At 37.1% G+C, this 23,603-nt stretch overlaps 1 protein-coding gene and 1 long non-coding RNA gene across 4 annotated transcripts; one reads left to right on the top strand and one right to left on the bottom strand.

The window, feature by feature from the left end:
• Positions 1–5,140: 5,140 nt before the first annotated feature.
• Positions 5,141–10,996, bottom strand: LOC148726620 (uncharacterized). Of its 3 annotated transcripts, none has more exons than XR_015989939.1 (5): positions 10,566–10,996; positions 9,457–9,562; positions 6,659–6,701; positions 6,040–6,097; positions 5,141–5,639 (listed from the first exon to the last, which is right to left on the bottom strand). It is a non-coding gene; the product is annotated as an uncharacterized LOC148726620 (long non-coding RNA). The 3 variants fall into 3 exon arrangements; XR_015989937.1 differs by having other exon boundaries at positions 9,510–9,562; positions 10,566–10,990; XR_015989938.1 differs by having other exon boundaries at positions 9,510–9,562; positions 10,571–10,990.
• Positions 10,997–12,670: 1,674 nt separating this feature from the next.
• LOC111328619 (uncharacterized) lies at positions 12,671–23,219 on the top strand. The gene is made up of 5 exons (XM_088728946.1): positions 12,671–12,835; positions 19,583–20,235; positions 20,861–21,493; positions 22,222–22,410; positions 22,887–23,219. The coding sequence occupies exons 2-5, from the start codon at positions 19,596–19,598 to the stop codon at positions 22,973–22,975; spliced, it is 1,551 nt and encodes a 516-aa protein (XP_088585072.1). The 5' UTR covers positions 12,671–12,835; positions 19,583–19,595; the 3' UTR covers positions 22,976–23,219.
• Positions 23,220–23,603: the final 384 nt, after the last annotated feature.

Here is a 23,603-nt window from a genome sequence, read left to right as displayed (position 1 = left end):
ATGCGTGAATTCGGAGTCGGTGTCCAGTTAGCACACTCCGCTCACAGACTGAATCCACCTCTTTCGCCTTTTTCATAGCTGGCCTTTGATCGCCCTCGAGAGGAATCTCGTAGAGCGAAATATTCTTCTTCGAGTCAGGGGTATTCGAACAACACCAAACTACGTCTCGAGTCGGCATTTTATCTATTTTATTTTTTGCTTAAAAGATCGCAAGCAATGGATTCCAAGCCTACCTAGCTTCTCTGATAAACTTGGACTTACTACCACGACGTCACGAATATTTAGGTACCAGTACTCATCAACACGGCAGAAGAGATACGGGAAGCCTAAGTTCGCTACAATTTCGGACTTTTATCGCCTCGTACAAGTGCACCGTTGCACTTATGTCCTTTTGTTGTAGATATGTCCTCTGACGTAATGTGATACAATGGCAAATCATATCCTGTGATCTATAGAGCAACACGCGGCTTGGGACTGGTAAGAGACTCCGTTGCACTTATGTCCTTTTGTTGTAGATATGTCCTCTGACGTAATGTGATACAATGGCAAATCATATCCTGTGATCTATAGAGCAACACGCGGCTTGGGACTGGTAAGAGACTCCGTTGCAGTTATGTCTTCAAGCAAAAGTGCTTATTCAAGGGGGTCGGGATAAGTAGAAAATTTGACACGTATGAGCAACTTCCAATCGATCATGTTAAAAAAATTTTTAAAAAAGTTTGGCCTTCATTTGTTTATTTCGAATATCATAGGTTTTTTCTGTATGGCAAAAATTTGAAGTAGCAGATTGTGAAAATTTGAAATAGTAGATTGCGATGGGATTTTATTACGGTTCCGCTGATTTTAGCTGTACTTTTTTTAGTTCTGTCTCTAAATGTCATTACGGTTCCGCTGATTTAAGCTGCTCTTTTTTTAGTGCTGTTTCTAAATCCTTGTTGGATTTGCTGCACTTTTGGGTGGATTTGTCATAATTTACCCCGTTTACGACAAATTCACATAATTAATAATCAAATCGAAAATTGGGGTAAAGATGGCTATGGCAAGTCAGTAGGATATATTCCACCTTAAGGATGAATCTCACAGAGTTTACTCCGTTTTTCTAGAATTCGCTGATCAAATGGAAGAACCAGGTAAAGAGGATGGTATATGGAAACTTAGAGTGTTAGCCACTCGCGGATGAATTCGTAGAATTTATCCCGTTTTTCTGGAATTCATTAAAAAAATGGAAAATCCAGTTAAAGATTGGCTATGGCAACTAGGGATCTATTTAATTCGGAGGATGAACGCTTAGATTTTACCCTGTTTTTTGTCAAATTCACTGAAAAAAAATTGGAGATTCGGGATAAAGATAGCATGTGGGAACTTCGGGTATTATTCACCTGTAACATGAAGGCTCAGAATTTACCCCGTTTTCCTCGAATTAATTCGCTGATCAAATGGGAATCGGGGTAAAGAGGGCATATCAAGGGACTTAGCGTGTTAGCCACTTGCGGATGAATTCGCAGAATTAATCCCGTTTCTCCAGAATTCATCGAAAATAATGGAAAATGGGGTTGAAGACTGGATACAGCAACTTGGGGTCTATTTCATGTGGAGGATGAATTCTTAGATTTTAACCCGTTTTTCTAGAATTTGTTGAGAAAAATTGAAAATCGGGGTAAAGATATCATATGGGAACTTTGGGTATTATCTACTTGGAGCATAAATGCTCAAAATTTACCTCGTTTTTCTAGAACTCACTGATTAAATGGGGTGAACATGGCATATGAGAACCTAAGGTATTAGCCACTTGTGGACCGAATTCTCAAAATTCATCCCGTTTTTCTAGAGTACACTGAAATAAAAATGGGAAATCGGGTAAAAGATTGGATTTGGCACTCTAAGATCTAACCCACTCGAAGGACGAATTCTCAGAATTTATCCCGCTTTTCTAGAATTCACTGAGAACACAAACATTTTTTAAATGCGTAATTTTTTTTCTATCTTCCATTTTAACTAAGACTAGCGAGCCGCACAAAGAAACACTTTTTGTAGCTGTAAGCTTCTCATTTATTTCGGACGCGTTTCGTCCCCAATTGAGACTTCTTTAGGGAATGATTACAATTAAAGAGGAACAGTACATTATATAGCGCGTTGTTGTGTCTAAGTTTTGAATTTCTATGCAAGTTAATTCATTAATAATTACTGAAAGCGGGTCGGCGTTATAAAAAACTCCTAATTACAATTAAGCTATTTGCGTATTGCTTTATTTTAAGGGGCTAACGATTAGCGCTAATCGTCGAATTCACCGCTGAAAAAAGAAATGGAATATCGGGGTAAAGTAGATTAGATGTGGCAAGTCATTAGAATATATTCGACTTGGAGGATGAGTTACAAGAATTTACCCCGTTTTTCTATAAGTCCTTGAAAAACATTCCAAAATCAGAGTAAGATAGCATAAGGGAACTACGGGTATTATCCACTTGTAGCATGAATTCTCATGATCTCAGAGTTTACCCCGTTTTTCTAGAATTAATTCAGTAAAAAAAGGAAATTAAGGAAAGATAAAGATTTGACATGACAACGTAGGTGATATTCCACTTGCGGAATTAATTCAAAGAATTTACCCCTGTTCTCTAGAGTTCACTTGAAAAAAATTGGAAAATCGAAGCAAAGATGGCATTTGGGAACTTCGGGTATTATCCACTTGTAGCATGAATTATCAGAGTTCGTCCTGTTTTTCTGGAATGAATTCATTAAAAAGAAAAAGGAAAATCGGGGTAAAGATTGGATATGACAACCTAGGATATACTCCGCTTAAGGTATAATTTCACATAACTTACCGTCTGGCCCCCTTTTTTCTGGAATTCATTGAAATAAAAATAGAAGACCAGGTTGAAGATTGGATATGGAAACTTAGAATGTATTCTACTTATGGGGTGAGTTTTCAGAATTAACCCCGTTTTCTCGGAATTTATAAGAAAAAAACTGAAACTCAGGGATGTACCGAGTTATAATTCATTCGGCACGTTGGAATATATTCTTTTCATGACATGAATTTTTTTTTTTTTTTTTTTTTAGAATTCTCTGAAAATAATGAAAATCGGATAAAGATTACACATAACAAGTTGGGACATGTTTCATTTGCAGGATGAATTGTCCGATTTTACCCCATTTATTACAGAATTCTTGGAGAAAAGCAAAAATAACGGGACAAAGATTTAATGTGACGTGTTAGGTTTTATTCCACCTATGGGTTGAATACTCAGATTTTACCCCGATTTTCCAGAATTTACTCAAAAAACGGAAAACCAGGGTGAAGATTCACTATGATCATGAAAAGCTATGATGTATCCCACATGTGGGATCAGTTGTCAAATTTAACCTTGTCTCTAATAAACGAAAAAAAAAATGGAAAATTAGGGTGAAGATTTGATGTGGCAACTAAGGTTATATTCCACTTGCGTGATGAATTGTCAGAACTTATCCCGGTTTTCTAGAACTCGTTGAACAAATGGACAATCGGGTAAAGATTGGACATGGCAAGTCATGCTGTTAACCACTCGAATTGTCACGATTCCCGTTTTTCTACAGTTAATTGAACAAATCGGGTAAAGATTGGATATGGAAAAGTTACGATATTACCCCTTGTAGGATGAATTGTCATAATTAACCCCAAGTTTCTAGAGTTGATTGAGAAAGTGGAAAATTGGGGTGAAGATTGGATTTGGCACGTTAGGATATATTCTACTTGCTGGACAAATTGTCAGGATTTATTTCTTTTTTTCGAGAATTTCCACATTTGATGAAAAATGGAAAAAGGGGTTAATTAACAAATATTCACCGAAGTGGAGGTGGTTAGCGATGGATATTTACCTCGCCGCTCCGACAATGAGGTGAATAGTTGTTTTAGTATATACTAAAACAGTGAGATAATATACACTACCAAAATTGATTTTAATTTATACATTCCAGCAAATTAAAGTGACGATCCAACGCAGCTCGGATCGCGGTAAGTGACTTTTTCTTGTAAAAACTGCCGTCTCGTTCTCTCGCTGACAGATAAAGTTTCTGAAGACATTTGTTTAGCTCTGGTGGCGACATTTCTTCAAATAATGCTGCAAGCTCTTTCTGTATTTGAAACCATTCTGTAAAAAATTTCATTCAACTTTGATTTTCAAGTTGACAAGTGAGGGTACGCAAGATTAATTTGCATTTGTAAACAAAACCTTTCGCATTGGTTTTTATCGATAAACTCCGGGTTAAAGACGTAAACCATTACCTCTAAACACGGCCAAACCAAGTTTAGTCACTTTCTTCGCGTCTTCAGGGACTGCTTCGTTGTTAATTTGAGTGATTTCCTCGCTTGTCATGGATGCAAACCGGGAAACCATATTTTCCCGAGTTGCTCTGAGGTAAATAGCAAAGGATATTCGGAATTTGACAAGCCAATCAGAGCGCGCCTTGAACGCTATACACTGTTTTAGTATATACTAATAATGGATATGTCAAGTTTGGATGTATTGCACGTGCAGGGTACGAGCTCTGAAATTGTTTTGATTTTCGAATGCACTCAAAACATGGAAATAGGGATAAACAGATATACTGCAGTTGTAAGTTAGATCCCTGGAAGTGCATCCTTAATTCGCGTAAGAAAATTTGGGGTCGGGGGTAGTTGCCGGAAGGCTATCCCCGGGTGAGGTCAATAATTTTAGCCGATACTTTGTAGAATCCCCTGCACAAAGCCTTGGGATTATTCGACAAATATCAGTTTGAGGAGATTATTTAGCTGGAAAGGAGAATGTAGCCTTCCCCATAAAACATTTATCTGTCTGCAAGTTTTGGTGTTGTGTTTCACCGCTGTGATGTTCTGATTGTTGAAAAGGGTCTGCATATTATTCACACCCTTGGAATTTAAGACAATTTAGTGTTAAAAATTTTTCAGGCACTGAGAAATTTTCCCATAAGTCGCTTTATACACAGATACATGTGCATGTATCGACGGCAAACTATTGATTTATCTTTGCTTGACACGCAAAGTGAACGTCTACGTAGAGGCGCACGGGTACTATTCACCGCCAGATAAAACATTGTAACAATAATTAGAGGGTTGATTGCAAAAGAAGCCCTAGGTGACTTAGGATAAACTACTGTCGTCTCATTCCAACGTGCTGCCTGTTTACTTGTGGAACCAAAGGAGAACTTAACATGACATCAAGAGTAACTTAGTAGGGCTTCACAAAAAAAAATCTATGTAAGCAAAGGACAAGTTTTAAGTTTCTCTTCCAAATATTTTATGTCTTCCGATGACATTGACGTACTAATATGGCTGTCCTATTATAAACAAGATCATTAAGCTCACTTAAAAAAAAGAAACAATATACATTAAATTTATATCCCTGATAGAGTAGTTTTCCAAGAGATTATGATTTCACACATTTGAAAAAAAGAGGAATTACTGTGTGACATAGATATATAGGTTTAAAATTTTAAAAGGGATAACTTAAGTATAGGTATGTGTCGGAAAAATGATCTTCTCCCCCTTCTTTGTTTCTCTCTTTTCGTTTGCTCCTCCCTTTTTCTTTGTTTTTCTCTTCCTCTTTCCAGCTGCTCTTCCATAACTATTTCTTGTTCCAGCCAGTCCATGTTAATCACATGCTCTTCAAAACATAAGATATGTATCACTTAGTAATATCAATATACGACATTTTACAAAGCTGTTTAGCCCTGAGCCTTTGTGGTTTAATACTTCCTTCAAAATCCGTAAACATGGCCGTCCAGTGATGGCCTTTGTCAAAAATATCACCACTAATGTTCATACTAGAGATACTATGCCAGACACCCTCATCTGAAGTTGTGTGTAATTCACAACAGCCTTGTTCACTGGTTTTATTTTATGATAGGCGATAAACCTCAAAGCTACTTCAAGAACTCCCTTAGAACATTCAATTTAAAAGGGACGATTTCCTGTTGAGTTGTTAGGTTAGTCAAAATTCTGTTCTTTTCTGAAAGTACGAGAAACCCTCTCAGGATGGCAGAGAAGAAATTAGTTTATCTCACCACGTGGTCCTCCATCTTGAGCCATGGTAGTCAACTCAGTAAAAATTGATCAACAATCCTATTTTAAAGAGAACGAGAGAATATGGGTGGTTACCAGTTTGCTCAGCTCCCAGGTATTCAGAGAAAAACATAAGAGGATATGCAGAGGCTAAAGCCACTGTGTATCAAAGCATTCACTTCAATATATAAAAGTAATGTAAATTTTTCGTTTTTAGGGCAGATTTATGTGATACGACTTAATCGCATGCGACAAGCTCAAGGTTACTTCCCACTTTTGCGGATGTCCTTCGGGAAAAAAATTGTTTGCACACTACAGTAGTTTCACTAAAATCTTAGCAAACTATGTATCAGAAGAAAGCTTCATTTATGTTTACGATAAAAATGTCTCAAGCAACTTTTCTTTTAAGGACGTGTCAAGATCCAATAAGGCGTGAAATGACCGAAGGGTCTTCTATTGAATTTATTGGATATGGGATTCTGCAGCACGAGCTAATTCGCTGCACAGTCTTATTCACACTTATTACACAACACCTGTGCAAACCATGTCAATTAAAAATAACAAATATGGAGAGTGCAGACTACTTTCAATAATTTATAGTGCAAGCAATTTGTTCCTTACCATCATTATTTTGTGTTTACTTTCCATTTACAGACTCAATTGGCTGTAATAAAAAAAATTCCAAAAATGTTACCTTTAGTTACTTCTTAAAGTAAGAAATCACAAGACTAAACAAGTGTAGAAACTTAAACATACCTAGGCTAAAACTCTGATTCAAAAATAAAAAACTACCCCCTTGCAAAAAAAATTATACCAGTCTTTGATACCATCCTGTTAATCTCCAATTTTTTTTCACTTTTCTTTGCTTTTAATTTTGTAAACACATATCATGCTCCTTCTCAATGGCAAGAGCCTGAGTTTGCAAGAAAACCCAAATAACCAAAAAGAGTATTGGCAAGAAAGATAACCAAATGAGCAGTGGTATAAAACTAGAGCTTGGAGCAATTAACCGACCTGAATGACTGCTACACCCCATTCTTTTTTCCCAGGTCTATGTAAACTAGATTTTGAGCAAAGAATGCAATACCTTGCCAAACATATGCTAGGATGACTCTATTAAAAGTGTGCATGATCATCATCTCTTCCTGAGAGAGCACTCTTCACTTCAATGTTTTTATTACTACACATATGGAGGCTTTGGTAAGATTGTGGAAAGGAGGGACAACATTTGAGCAGCTAGGAGGGACCAAAATGACAGTGTGGCAGCCATTTATTCCCAATTGGATGGCAAAGTCTGGGGAACCTTCCCCTTGAAATTTAAAAGTTTGGATGTCCAAAAGGGTCCATTTTTGGTTGCTATTTCCCAAGTTGGCTAAAAATTATAGCTACTATAAGGGAGAGTATGTGAAGGTACGGTCGCCTCATGGTTTGCGTGCTCGACTCTGGGTCGAGTGGTCCGGGTTCGAGCGCCGGCCCAGACATTGTGTTGTGTTCTGAGGCAAGACACTTTACTCTCACAGTGCCTCTCTTCACCCAGGTGTATAAATGGGTACCGGCAATTTAATGCTGGGGGTAACCCTGCGATGGACTAGCATCCCATCCAGGGGGGAGTAGAAATACTCCTAGTCACTTCACACTACAGAGACTGGAGTTAAGCTCCGGCCTAATGGGCCACTAGGCTCGTAAACAGACTTTACTTACTTTACTATGAGGGAGAGTATTGACATTGAATGAATGAATAGAGTAGCTTTTAGCTATCTGAGTACACAAACATTATACATAGCAATGTTGTCTCTGTTATCTCTGTGTGGCCCTTTATTGATTTTTAGCTTTGCCTTGCTCAAAAAATAAAATTGTGCTGAGGACAACATTAGATTTTGGGATATGGTGCTGTGATTTCTAGCACAGAATCTTTAATGTGATTACTGATAGCAAAGGAGTTAATTACTGTCTTTATCCATGTATAAGTTGACCCCCATTTTCAAGGTTGAAAATCAGATTTTTCATTATTTCTAGTAAAGAAAAATTCAGACTGACAGAAATTTCCCATATGGTTTATCTCTTATTTCTGAGAATGTATTGAAAACACGGTGAATTAAAAAAAACTGCAGAGCAAAATGTAACCATGTGCTGTGAAGTTTAGTAGCACTTGTTTACATCCCCACGATTCATGATTTAAGCATATACAACCACTTCGATTTACTGGAGAAGTAATTCACCATCTTTTGCAAATCGTTTTGAAAATGAAATCTTCATGCGTTTAAAAAACCTTTTGAAAGGAGATTTAGTAGACTAAAGGAACGCCGAAGAGCTTCGAAGGATTGCTTGATGAAAACACAGCCATCTTGGAAAATACACAATATTTAACATAGATGGTTCACCCACATAACAAACAAGACCGCACAAGAAAACAGCATTTGCCAGGTCACTAAGTTACTGTAATCATTTGCTGAAAATGAGAATTCAGCACCGAAGCTGTAAGGAAAATTGTCTGCTCTACAGATCAGAAGATACAATAGATATCAGCCCCACTAGGTTTCTGTTTAAGCCACATAAAATTTATTATTTCAAACTTTTTCATCGATGAAGAACGCACTGAAAACTGACAAAACTTGAACACAATTAGAACTGGTTTTGTGGACCTGGTTTTCCTAATGGACTTCAAGCAATTGTTATGCTAATTTCTTGGATTGCTCGGGTCAGGTCTTTATCTGTGATCCGTATAAAAGACGAGGGTGATTTTTTGGGCTAATTTCTCCGTCATAAAGAGTCAACTTATACACATAAATATGGCGATACTTCAACAATAAATGTAGAGCATGGCAATCAATGAAATGATCAGTGTCTAATCATGAACTAGCTCTTTGTCAGTGACAAGTTTGCAAAATTAATATTGGAGAAGGGTACATTACTTCATACAACAGTTACTGTAAAACCATCATACTGAACAGTATGGCGACTGCAACACTCAACCAGACCTCTTTGTGCTAGAAAATCCTGAAACCACTCATAAAAACAAGCAGTAAAGGTCTCAAAAATTTAAACCTTGCATATGTTGTTGTTTTGTGAAATATTGCTTTCTACATGTGCCTTAGCCTAAAAGTAATGATAAAATGTACAGGTGCCATCTCTGTCTGTCAGTGGATTGAATCTATTGGGTGAACACCAGAAAAATAATAATATTGATAGAATCAAATTGAGGGTTTAGTATTGGTACGCTGTGGTTCAGTTTCATCCTTAGTTTAATTCTTTTACTTTTAATAGAGGCCAAATTGATGGTGACACATCATCTCATCATAACTTACACTCTAGGAGCTACATTTTATATTTCTTTACACAAAATGCATTTTCATTCATATCATTAACAAAACCAAAGGAAAATTATGCTTACACCAAGGACAAAAATTAATCACATTTACCTTTTTATAACTAGTACATAATTTTCCAAGAAAATGTTTACAATGGAGCTTACCACCTCATTAGCACTTTTGTTTACTTTGCTTTGCTGCTGGTTGTCATCCATGCCTGTACGTATGAAATTAAGTAAGGGTGAAAACATTCGTATTTTTTTGCAAAGATAGTTGCAGCGAGTGTCTCCCCTAATATATGGATCACCAGAGGCTCACATTGAAAGCCAACAAGACCAAGTTCTTGCTAACACATGCAGGAGCAATAATTGCTAACAATAGGCAATAGTCTGTACTGAATTAAGTATTCAATTGTGCATGAATTAATATTTCTTTCATTTCAATATTTGAAACACATTGTTGAAAAAGTATGTAAAGTGTGGTAACATATAACATGCATATTATTATCATATTCTTTATGATTTAGTTCAAAGGGCTTTATCCTAAATAGATCAAAAGAAAGTGGCTTACGTCAGCCACTGATTTCAATGAAAAAGCACATATTATTAAGTGAAGAGTAATTTTGCTGCAAATCTGTCCTCTTCTGGGCGAGCAAAGAGAATGATTTAATGCATTGTAACCCAACTGTTTCTTGCTGGAGAGCATGGGAGAGAGCACCCTATCCTTTATAAAAGATACCAGATCTTCATCATGCGTGTCAACAGTTTGTGAGTTAACTTTCCAGGATATATGATGTTTGACATCAACCATACCAGAGGTTGCATTTTTGCGTAGTCCCTTACAATTACAATGAATACATGTCTTCAATTGTCTCCATAATAACCATCAATGTAGACACTATGAGATTGCTACATGTAACATAATAAAAATTATAATGAGGCTGGAAGAAAATCACAAATTTTCGGTCATTGAAACACGGAGATCTGTCTCGTTTTTTAATTATGTATCATCCAGTTTTGCATGTCCCAAACAAAATAATAATAAAAAAATCATCCCTCGACACAGAAGGATTCAATGAATCCAGGTTAGTAGTTACTCGGACGCTTAATCGGTATACATCTGACAGTATTTAGCCCGAAACTTGAACGCGATCTTTGAAGAATGGTTGTATTATTTAAATTTAACAAAAATACTAGCATGAAGTGCAACCGAAACCTTACCTTACCGTACTAGTTCCGATAGAAAAGCACAACTTCGATCACCAACGCACTCCAAACTAATAAGGGAATCGAAGCCACGAGGCAATGTCAAATTCTCGTCGTCCTGAGCTTTCCAACGTATCGAAGAAAATTTCGCCAATAATTCGCACTTAAAAACGCAACCAGAATCTTAATCTTTCACCAATCCGAAGTGTCCCAAACGACACCAAGGATAGCTCATGAAACAAGGATATCCCGTGAAATTCTTAGCCTTCGAGCGCGGAAATCTTAACGATCTTCTTACAATTTCATCCCTCCCCTAGTTGGGAAGTGGCAAGCAAGAGACACGTTCACAACGCCTTTTGATTGGAAGAAATAAAACCACATTCTATTGGTTATTAGTTGTGAGGACATAACTGCAAGGGAAGACACAACTGCAACGCTACAACCGGCAACGCCATCACCGGAAGTCGTGCGAGACTCGTGTCCAGACTATTCCGCGCGCTCTCACGTTCTGAAATGACTTTCCCTTCCTCTTGCTAGGGTGATGCTATATCGAAGGCGCTCGTCGAGGGTAAGAGTAAACGGTAAGTTTGGTCAGCGGGGAAATTATGAAACCCGCGAATATTTGCGAAAGCCCGCGAAAGGATGACATTTAAAACTGAAAACAGTTTTTCAGTGAGACACTAAAATGCGTAATCATGGCGGCGACTATTCAATCGTCTTTAAACAAATCGGAGATTGAGTTCCTTGAGGAAAACCTTGAAAATTGTTCTGTTAAAAACCAGTACTTTTTGGGTTATTTCGATGGGAAAAGAGACGAGTTCGAGGATATGCTCGAGAAGTTTCTCCTTTTAAGTTCCACATGCTTTGTAAAGAAGGCATTGCACTCAAAGGAGTTAAGTCACAAGAGGTTTTCGAGTAATTTTATTTAGCAATAATTTCTCTACAATACAAAATATTAACAGCGTAAAAAACGATCCAAAATAACTGCCTTTCGGCTCACATCTACTCCTTTTTTTTTTGTCAAAGCGTCTGGAAAACTATAAATAACGGAGTCAAATCTGAACAGATTCAAAGTCTAATAATCTGATAAGTAAAAGCATACCTAAAACTATACAGAAAAGAGAAAGGTGAATGGCAAATCTAGAACCCTAATTCTAGATTTTAGTTAATTTTACAAAATCGTTGCAGATTAGTGACGTAAATTGATATTGGAGAAGATTCTTCCTAGTGTGGGACTGACCTAAGACTAGGCTGGGCTGTGTACAATTCCTGAAAATCTTGTTCGTTATTTTACGAATCGTTTGATGTTTCAGTGTTGACAAGTTTTTCGTATTACATTACTAAAAAAATTGACTTAACGCTCCAAGGAGAATCTCTCTCAAACTTTACTTTTTAAGAGATGAAGCTACCGTCTAAAATTCAAACGTTACTGTTAGGTTTATTAGCGCATTGACAACCTTGTAAATTAGCTCAAACACAATGAAAACATTTGTATCAGTTTTTGTATATCTTTATACTTTGTTCAGTGCGATCTTCCACATTTCGGGTTTGAACTTTTCGTTGGGAATAAGTGGTACAGCTTACATGACATATTTCATATTATAACATAACCAAAGTAAAGCGCGCGCTCTGATTGGTCAATTTAGCGTCCCCCATTTGCCCATGGGTGTACGCTGCTGACGTGAGCACAATGCAAAGACTATTTTTCCGCGCGCGCTTGTTTTTTCTGGTCACGTAAGATTTGTTAAATAAAAGGGAACTCTTTAGCTACAATGTATCAATGTTATGTTATAAAACAAATGGTAAACACCACACCGTACACTATTCAGTTATGGATGCACTTGGGAGGTTTGGTCAGCACTCAAGAAGCCTGAGTCGCTCTCGGCTATCGCTTCAAGCGACACTTACGCTTCTTTCGTGCTTAGCAACCTCCCGCGTGCATCTATAACTCAATAATGGCCGCTGTGGTGTTTAACATTTGTTAATTTAACTGCTGTACTATAAATTTGTGTTCGACCCTCGACGAGCGCTTTCGATATAGCATCACCCCTCTTGCTAAATCTCACTAATGTTCCCAGGGACTCTTCATGCTCTAACTTGAAATAGACTCAGTCCTTGGATCTCCGAGGATCCTTCGGCCGTGCTTTAGACGGCAGACGTCACCTATCTTCTTTCTGTATCAATTCTCAATATTTCAAGACTCGCGGGGTTATCAGCCTGAATTGCAGGTTATGTCTACCAGGAAAAACTTGGTGGACGGTTCTAGGAGGACGATTCTTGCCAAGGTAAAGTCATTCATTTACCATCTACTTTTCAACTTGGCTCCTGTTGTTACGTTGTTACTAGCTAAAAAGATTGTGTTTTCGACCCGGTTTAACCACGTGATTCAGTGTGCGGCACTTCCTAACTCCAGTTGAAGTCGAACCATTTGCAAATTGCTGCCTATAGCTGCCTATAGCTGCCTATCTATATTCAACTGTCGTTTTCACCGAATGTGGCTTGAATGGCTCAGCTATCCGCCTTGAAATTTGCTTATGTAGACATATGCCAACTTAAAATTATTGAATATGCTTAGAGCAACACTCGATGTCTGTACATTCGGTAGTATTCACTGATTATCGATTACTTTTCCCAACGATTTTGGAGTGTGATCAACGCTTTTTCGCCGCTGTTTCATCAAAAATGGAGTTAGGCATTGTTGATACGAGGGGAGCCGGGTGACAGAATTTGTTTTGCTCCTCCTTGGGCAGACCGGTCTCTGTGGTCATGGTTAACCCTTTCTCTTCCAACATGTCATTACTCCTTACTTCCCTCCTTCTCATAAAGTCAGTTCTGAGGATTTGGTATTGGATCAACTAATAACCCCCTAATTGATATTTTCATTATTCTCATCACTTGTCTGCTTGATATTGTAAGGAGAAATTCTTTCCTGGTCACTCATGGGAGTTAAAGAGTAAATAATTGTTGACCTGAGACAAACAAAATCTATGAGAGTTAGAATAAAGCTCCAAAAATTACAGATCTTTGTTACATCCACTTTGAAATCACTGGTGGTCCCTGTAATCTGATTGGCTCTAATTGGTGCGACTTATTCATTTATTACGTCCATATTGAATTCACCGGTGGTTCCTGTAATCTGATTGGCTCTAATCGGTGCGATTTATTCACGAATTGCATCATTTTACGCTTGACTGAGTTTTTGACACATGATGTCAGTCTTTCTGTTTTGCATACAAAATAAGATGTAACAGGGTTTCTGGTTCCACTTATTATTTAAAAACCGGCTCAGTACTGCATCAGTAAAATATTTGAATTGACCAAGTCCTTTATTTGGGCGATTTTAAAATGGATGTAGTAAAGTGGTAATTGAACCTCGTTTCGTGCAATTGCGGTCTGAAATCATACTTGTGATTTCAAATGGAACTTGTGCTGCACACTCATTTGATTTTGAAATCATGCATAGGATTTCAGCCCAAATTGCACTCCACTCAGTTGAATTACCATTATATATCATCTGTACATGTAATTTCCTTTAAGGCTTATATTCTCAAGTTTTGACACCATGACCAAATCTAGCTTCACCTGGCCAAGCCATGTTCTATTGTTTTCCATTTGTGCATCACTTTTTGACTCGCAGATCTTTGTTTATAGAACTCTCTTCTGCTTGCAATTAGAAACAAACTTCTTAGTCTCCTGCCTCAAAACACAGAATGCATTTCTTGTGATCACATTTTCTTACAAGGAGAAATCAGAGATGTGCAGCAGGGAATTCTACAAGTATTGCCTATTGGATAGACCCCTGGATTACTTAATTCAGCACCCAATGTTTATTTAAAATCATTAAATTAAATCGATCAGCTAGTAAATTTAAATTGTTCCCACAGCTGGTGTTTCATATCACATCTTTATCAATGGTTGAGTTGCCAAGCTTCAGAAAAAATCATGAAAAGCCAAAACTTGCCTGTGTAACTGCTAACCAGTAACCATTAGAATGCGGTCTTCTTTGATTTTCACAGGCAATTCAGGTTTTTTTCAGTGAAAGTTAGGATGCTAAGGGCTGGTTATTTACACAAGGGCTAACCCAAAATGCAGGTTTTACGCAAACAGTGGGGCTCAAGGATTCTCTATAAGGGGGTTGATTTAATCAAATAAATGTCCTTCCACTTTTAGCTTTGAGCCTTCTTGACACTGTTCACACAATAAATGTTCAGATAAAAGATTCCGTTAAATTTAAGATGGCCTAGAACGCTGCTATGTTAAAACAGTGGCCCTAAGTGTTCAATGGCTGTTTTTGTTTTTGTATCTTTGTAGTTAAGCCTCAGTGGAGCATTTTTATGAAAATTTATTATCTTTGCAGACAAGTTTCACATTTTATTTGCCTTTGTTGTGCATCATTTTCACAATTTTGATTTTTATGTTTGATATATAACTAGCAGTTAAGCAGAAAATATTTGCTGATCTCAGTTCAGCACAAAGTTGTTTGAAAATTATCTTAAATTATCAACGATGTGTACTTCTGCTTTGTGCATATTGAGCTTTGTAAACTCAACCAGAACAGGGCAAAGTATACCTAGCAATTCACAACAGAGTTAATACTGGCTGGAGCTCTGCAGGGTGCCTGGCCTTATTGAAAGCACTGCTAAATTACATCTTGGTCAAAGTATCTCATTGAAGTCACATAAAATGTTAATGGATTCATTTGTGGTATTTTTTCACCTTCACCCTCACCTTCACCCTCATCTTCACCTTGAAACAGCCTGTGTGCTTTGAATTCCTTTGGTCAATGACTTTGGCTCTGATCATATTAGGAAAGCTGTATTCATCTATCCAGCATTGATTTTTTCAGAAAGAGTTGCAGAGATGAATCTCAAATTTGGCGGAGGGATTGAACAACATCTTGTAAATCAACAGCCAAAGCCAATTAGATGAGATTTTCAGCAGTTTGGCATAAATTCAGTTTGAAGTAGAGGAGGTTGTGTCAGTAGCCACCAAGTGGCAAGGCTAATCTCTTTTTCTTCTCTCTGCAATTTTCGGAGCTTTATTTTTAACCCTCATAGATTTTGTTGGCTTCATGTCAAGAATTGTTAACTATGAACACACAGTGTGGTCTGCCTATGGCTCCATGTAACCTCTCAAAAATAGTTGTCCCTGCTAAATATTAAATTTGTCAGTCATGGGTGCACTGAAACCAGCAAAATATTTGTTGACATAAAAGTGTGAATGACATGAATGCATGAATTGAACAGTACTTGGGGTCTACTTGGACCTGGAGATTCAGCTTGAACAAGTATTCTGAGTACTGATTGTTATGCAACATCCTGAGGCACAAATCGCCTATCTTCACTGTTTGATTACTGAGGAAAAATTAAAATATTTGTGGCCTCCTGCTTTAGAGAGTCACATTTTAAAAGCAATATCAAATTGTCATGAAGTAAATCGAAGGGCTCGTATATGCTTAAATCATGAATCATGGTGATGTAAACAAGTGCTACTAAACTTCACAGCACACTGTTAAATTTTACTGTGCAGTTTTTTTTAATTAACCTTGTTTTAAATACATTCTAAGAAATAAGAGATCAGCCATTTGGGAAATTTCTATTGGTCTGAATTTTTCTTGCCTAGAAATTATGAAAAATCAGAATTTGACCTTGAAAATGGGGGGTTGACCTATACACGGATAAATACAGTAACAGCATTTATTATATGGAAGAATATTTTTGATGCAGCTAGCAGTAACTGAAAAATTAAGACTTTGTCTCTGACGAAGGAACAGCTGCAGTAAGCATCATCACAGCCTAAGAGCAGGGGGGTTTGGCCTCATCAAGCAATGTAGGAGAGAGAGCATTGCACGATGAGACCAATTTAGGGCTTTGGAAGAGACTACAGGAAGTGTGGTACCAGTGCAGTTTATTTTTGCCAACAATTATTCCGACACCTGTGGCAATACTATATAAAATACTTGTGTCTGAATGATATTCAGTGGAATCTTTTGAAAATAAATGCTTTTTTTTTCAAAAAAGCAAACGTCAGTTACTAAGTGTCCGATTTCAACTCACATGTCCAAAAAAAGTAACTCCTGTATGCATAGCATGCCTATTCTATTTTTTTTTTCTTCTCTGGAGCCCTGATTAACTCTCTCCTTAATGTGAATAACTTCAAAAATTGTTCAGTCCATGGAGGAGCTTCCTGTTATTACAGTCCTAAATCATTTGGGTTCTTTTGGAAAGCATTCCGTAGAGTGTTGGAAAAATAAAATATATATGTATATTTTTTAGTTTATTTTCCAAGCAATGAATGTTTTCATTTAACTCTTTATTCCAAAAATTTTTTTTATGGTATTTCTAATTTTTAGGACATGTTGCAACCAAAAGGGAGCAAATATAGACCACCTCTTCTACTTAGTCATGCCATGTCAGATTGAAAGTTGTGAAAAGTAAAATTCTTGACAAAAGGTACTTCATTAAGATTGGATTTCATCAATGACACAATCACAAATGCAAGCACAACATTCATTTCACAGTAAAATGGGCCTCAGTGCAAGCACAAGCACTATCCCAAGACATTGGAAAATGACTGATCCTTGTGCTTTTGCAAAGCCATTTTCACAGTTTCTTAGAGCACGGCCTTGTATAATTATTTCTTAACTGAGGCAGACATTGTCATTGAAATCTTGAAGATGTAACCAGTGGAAACTAATTGAAGAACTACAGACAACAGTGGAACCTTTTACCAGAATGCACTCATTTTCTCAGGTGATGGTGAACTTGATGAGATGATGAAATGCAAGTTTATATTTTTGATAAAAAATATATTTTTTTTCATTATCTGAAATCCCTAGTAACATTTCAATTGTAAAAGGTTAAATTCCCTTGCGATAGAGACAGATTCCTCAATTTGACCACCACAGCAACCCCCTTAAATTCAGAGTCTATGAATTCTGTGTTATCTCTGAAAATTTAGTTTATTTTGGTTGAATTCTTAGACTACTTGTAATGCTGCCAAACAGAGTAAATAATAGCCAAACAAGCCTCCCACACCACCTTAATGGTCCCAAAATACTGTATTACAAATTTAAATTAGTAATAAATTACTTGGAAGTAACTCATTAAAGCCTTTTTGTTTGTACTGCAAAACAACCTTTCACCATATATTTCCTCCTAGTAACTTGCAGTGTTTGACTCCTACCAATCCCAGAAATCTTTGTGTCAACGTAAAAATCCAATTACTGGCAACTTATTCATTTTAGGGACATCTCTATGTTTGTAACCAGGGATGGAGAGACTGGCGAAAATGCTCCAATCAAGTTAAAGCCTCAACATCCCCCACTCCTGCCACTACAAGAATTTCACTGTCACAGATCTTGCTTTTCACCAAATAGTTGACTATCAAATCTGTTTCTTGGGTAGAGCATTTAAAAACTGTTTTGGGACAGGGGGTTGGGAATTTGAACAGTGGTGGGGGGGGGGGGGGATGTTGAAGCTTCAGATTGATGGACACATAACAGCCAGATTCGACAGAAAAAAGCTTGGCCTGATTAGAGAGCTGACCACAAATGCCTGATACAATGAAAAATGTCATAAACTTGAATTCATAAAGCAAACATGGAACAGTTTGATTCCACAATTGTACAGTAACTTTGTTACAGTTTTTTGATAGGGTATGAACTTAATTTGGATTTTCTGTGTCTAATAGCTGTGAGATATATTTTTTCAAAAACCAAATCATTGAAACTCTTGCTAAAGTGCTTTTGTCAGCACTTCCTCTTTAGTGGAAAAACTCATTTTTTCAATGCATTTGTTATTCTTTGATGCTCAGAGTTGCTTTTGATATCTTCATATACAACAGTTTTTAATGTTGATTCATTGTTTATCTATTATGGCATTTAATTTGATTGACCAGATGTCATTGTTGTAAAATTATAAGGTGCAAAGGTTTACTACTGTTAAAGCCTGAATTTTTCTTTTCTGCCCTTGCTCAAATTGCAGCTATCCTTGGAGGATCATATCTTCTCTTAAATTTGTCCACAGGTCCAAATGAAACCTATTTCAGTCTTTAAAATTTGTGATCAGATTCCTCTATGGGAACAAAGAACCCACTAAAAATTTGTCTTGCACCCAGCTTGTGGCTTCATAGCTCAGTGGGTAACAGCCCTTCATTAGCATTTGGGAGGTACATGATTAAATCCTATCAATGCCTGAATTTTTCAGGCTTCTGGCTTGCCTTCAAGATCATTTATTCACTTGAACAGTAATATATTTCCTCTTTTGTATTGGAATGAAGTTCCTTCAGAAGAAATTAAACCAATATGATTCTGATGGCTTCTTGTTTTGTCTTCAAAACGAAAATGTTTGATTGAGCATTTTTAGCTATCAATCACAACCTGTTTGGATATAAGCTTTTAACCTTTTTGGTTATGCACAGATCCTGTGTGAAGGCCTTTTGTGCCTATCAGCTGAAGGATGCCTCTAGCTTGGTAATTAATCACTACATGGTGCAAACATGCTTGCTGATATTAAGTGCATTTACTGAGTGATTCATAACATTTTGATAGTTTGGATTTAAAGTCATGATAACTGTTATGTCAAATTCAAAGCTCCAAACCCCCTCCCTCTCCCCTTGCATCCCCAAAAGTGTAAATTGGTTCATTCAAATTCTTGTTCCCCCCCCTCCCCCCTGGGTCAAAAGTTTATTCAAATACCACACCCAATTGTGAATTTGATACTCCTGTTGCAATAATTGCATCAGTGACTTTCTCCTGGACCTTTTATTCTAATCCACATGCTCACAAAAGTGAAATTTTTACCTTAAAATACGTCCATATTAAAAGTTAAAACATGTACATTCCTCTGGAGAGACTTGACAGTTCATGTTCACATTTCCCACCCCACTCATGCTAGGTACAAATTCCCCACCCTCTGGGCATGAAGGATAGTCAAATGCCTTTGGGTTGCCTGGGTGGGGGATGCTGAAGCTTCAAATTGATTGGCGCATTTTGTCTCTAATAATTTGTCTCTAATAATTTTAATTTATAGGAGACATGTTTCCATGGATTCTGTGAGCCCTTTGTGTCTGCTTAGCAGAGGAAGAGATAACTATGGTAGGCTGTGTCGCCTACTTGTTGGGGTTGGAAATTTTGTGCTAACAGATCTCTTTGACAGGATGTGCCCACCACTAAAACTGAACACAATTTTAAATGATGCCCCAAGTTGTAACAAACTACAAATTCTTCGAATCAAAGGTGTCTTGAGTATGAGCCAGTGGCAGAAACTATATCCAGCAGTCAAATCATCAGTTAACTCCAAAGACTTTAGCCCTTCTCTACAGCTACTTCTGCTGAGCAGTTTTTTTGGTCTGAAACTCCCTGCTAGTGGCCAAGGCAACTTTCTCCCAGGGACAGATACTTCTCCGGAAGCTGGAATTGCCTATATCAAAGTACTTGGAGACAAAGTCTACTGTCATTCTAATAGTGGTTCAGTTGATGATATAACGTTCAATTCCTATTGGGAGGAAATTAAATGCGTCTTTCTCCGGTTTGGAAGGGCTAGCTATGAGGATGATATTAATGCTCTTAAATTTGAAAAAATGGATGATGAAGATGCTGTTTATCATGGAGAGTGTCTCAGAGAGTGGAAAGTGCAAATGGAGGGTTCCACTGACATTTCTGAACAAAACTCAGGCAGGGAAGGTTCGTGTAATGTTATTTTTAATAATGAATCTTAAACTTACGGTGTAGCATCAACAGTGCTTAACAATATCAGTTATGGCTCATTTAAGTGCCACTTCCCCCCCCCCCATTTTTTTTTTTGACCAAGTAAATCTCCTCCTCTCTCTGATAACGTGGGCGAAAACAATAACATTGTGACTAAGTAGTTATTTTTTCTAGTGGGAGACCTGTGGCAGGCCCACGTATGGTTTATGCAGCGCTCCTTTTTCATTGTGGATGCAAATCAAGAAATTCTTGAAATTTTTGACATTTTCTGTATCTCTTAGCAATGTTTGCACAACATTGTTTCTAAGTAGAAACACAATTTTGATGAGAGATCACTGCTTTTCCACTGCTATTTTATCACAAATGTATTTACATGCAGGTATGAGTTGTACGTATGTTGATGTGAGAGGAATGTACGTTTGTGTGATTGTTTTTACTGAGGGTCCCCAATTTTTTTTTTAAGGAGTCATAATTAAGTTATTATTCAGACTAGTGTTGTTGGTGAAAACAGTCTTCTGACTATACTTGAGAGACAATCATCTACAATTAATGTTTGCATGTATGTACACATGTGGTCAGAATGTAGTACTTTATTTTGTAGAAAATGGATCAGCAGGGAATTCCATGGTCAGCCCACCAAAGCTAACTGTTACAATTCCAATGATTAGTGAGCTTCCTGAAACCTCTCTTCTTTTGAACAATGCTGAACTTCCAGTCGATATCCTATTATTCACCGTGGAAAACGTAGAGTTTGCATCTTGTTTTGCCTACCTGGAAGAACCCATGAAGTATTACCGAATCGATACTGGCTATGTATACATTGGTTGCATGACTTATAATAAGGAACACAGCCTTAAAATTGCATTAATGAAATGCTCCAAAGGTTCTATTGTTCCTGGGGGTTCTTTGTCTGCTTCACAAATAGCCATCTCACTTTTGAAGCCCAAGGCATTATTTTCTGTGGGTGCATGCAGTGGTGTGGACAAAACAAAGGTCAAGCGGGGAGATGTAATTGTCTCATCAAAGCTGATAACGGTTGCACACAAAGTTCCACCTAGCAGAAATATTTGCAACCTAATCAGAAATATTGCTGACGGATGGAAAGCGCCTGTGGAAAAAGAGGATGGAATTAATCCCGTGGTCCACTGTGGAGCGCTTCTGAGTATCTCAGAGGAAAACAAGGACATAATTGACCAAAATCGTGAAGCAATTGCAGTTGAAACAGAAGGTGCAGGTGAGAATCATACTTATTATGTTTGATGAGCCAGGGAGTTTTCAGCAGTGTAACAAATTTCCCTTCCTCATTTGACATGTAGCTTGTAGGAATTGATTTGAAAAGGACTTCTGGAATTGTTTTGGCTGGTCTAAGAATTGACATACACTGTACCATATAGAATGAAGAGTTTGCAAGAATTATATAATGTATATGATTAATTATTTTGTGTCAGACTGCAAGACCGTTTTGCCAATTTACAGTGACTAATGTTATTCAGATGTAATTTTACCATTTTTTGTGTTTCGAATCAATATCTTGCACCAATTACAGCATTTGGGTATTGTTTTTCTTGACAATGATGTCATGGAATTAGGGGGCCGTGCACAGCATTTCAAACCTATTATTAGAGTTTTGTATGCTAAATCAGGTAGTTTTGAATTGTCAAAAATTTTTCATCTGAAAGATGTAGAAACTATCTTTTAAATAGGGTTGAAGCTTGAGAAAAAGTATCACAGTCCCTGATAAGTCAAAAGTCAACAGTTTGTTTGCTGATGTAGTTTTAAAGTCTCTAGACAAGCTTCTTGTTTAATCATCAGCTGCAGGAATTAGCCTTTGGTAAGACTAACATCCTCTGGTGTTCACGTTTACAAATGTTTGGAGTGCTAATCTTGGTAAACTTAAAAGTTTGAAAAAGTGATTTTAATGATAGAAAAGAAATATAAACAAACATTTCTTCCTTTTTCTAGGTTTTTTTACGGCAGCTAATGATTTGAAAATGGAATGGCTCATAGTAAAAGGGATCAAAGACTTTGTAAATGATAGCCAGTCTTGCAATGAGAAGTGGAAAGAATTTGCCTCTGTGATGGCAGCATCTGTTGTGGCCAACTTATTGAGAGATCCAGTGATATTCGAAGATTGGCCTCACTTTAGTGCAGGTATTTAACAATTATTTGATGAGCACATGTTGGATATGAGGTGATAGATAACCAAGGAGGCGCATAGCCCTGAGTTGGCCATAATCATATCATATCCAACAAGCGTGAGTGGAATAATTATTTTATTAAAGACGCCCCCGAGATATTAAACAAATCTAACCAAATCTTATTTTTTAGCTCCCTTTTAATTTCAATCCAACGCGCACGCTTACCATATTTGTAGATTATGGTATATTGGCTCATATACCATAATGGCTAAGCCAATAAAAAGTCTTGAATTGCATTATCCAATGATCCAGTTTTTAATGATACTTCTTATCCCAGTCACCTTTTTATATTTTGTAAAGGAAAAATTTGATTGTTATCTTCCCAATGCATATTCTTTTATGTATAGTAAATAAAGATGGCTTATTCCTATTTGTAATCGAGTCTACAAATAGGAAGTTAACTTACCTTTTCTCAATCCTTTCTCCTAGTCTTGAGTTCCCTAAATAAGTTAAAAGAGACCTCGTTTGGTGTTTGGGCAGAAAGTTGTGGTTTCATCGACGGATGTTATAATGAATAACAGTACAGTCGATAAGGATAAAACCTTTATTCCATAGTTAGCTTGGTTTATATAACACAGCCATCAGATGAAAAAATCAGAGGCTAACTCCAAATTATCTGTAGAATGGATTTTCAAGGACATAATCAATTCCTTTAAATTCGTAGACTTCAAAAAGAACTTAAAAGTTCAACTCAGTGCAGTGGGGAAAATGTACATTGTTTGCACTTAACTTCCCAAACTAGGTGCTGCTTCTGAATATTTTGATGTTCAACCACCGACTCATCAAGACCATTTTTTGTAAATCGGTCAACATTTATGCAACATAGCTCAAGCTGTCAGATCATTTTAACTGAAGCTTTTAGGTGGCAACTTTTCATTTTGACAAATATTTGACTGTTGTATTTTAACCCAAATTTATTGTGTTATCACACGAATGATCCTTTTGCAAAACCTACAATGTGGCTAAGATATAAGGATCGCACTTTCATAACACACCTAAAATTTCTGCCTTCTGCAAAGTTATGGCAGGCTCAACAAGCAAACCGTACAAATGCTCATAAAAAAATCGAAATAGTGGATGCTCAGTTTTATAACAGTTTTAGACCCGGGCGATATATTTACCCTTATTGTTTACCTAACTTCGTGG

The sequence above is a fragment of the Stylophora pistillata genome, chromosome 7 (genome assembly GCF_964205215.1).
Source record: "Stylophora pistillata chromosome 7, jaStyPist1.2, whole genome shotgun sequence".
NCBI lineage: Eukaryota > Metazoa > Cnidaria > Anthozoa > Scleractinia > Pocilloporidae > Stylophora > Stylophora pistillata.
Note: the sequence above shows the minus strand (reverse complement) of the source record. Positions and strands in the feature narration are given on the sequence as shown.

Coding starts and splice junctions, on each gene's coding strand:
- LOC111328619 (XM_088728946.1), top strand. CDS start 19,596: ATGGATTCTGTGAGCCCTTTGTGTCTGCTTAGCAGAGGAAGAGATAAC. Junction 20,236..20,860: donor ACAAAACTCAGGCAGGGAAG/GTTCGTGTAATG, acceptor TTTATTTTGTAG/AAAATGGATCAGCAGGGAAT. Junction 22,411..22,886: donor TTGGCCTCACTTTAGTGCAG/GTATTTAACAAT, acceptor CCTTTCTCCTAG/TCTTGAGTTCCCTAAATAAG.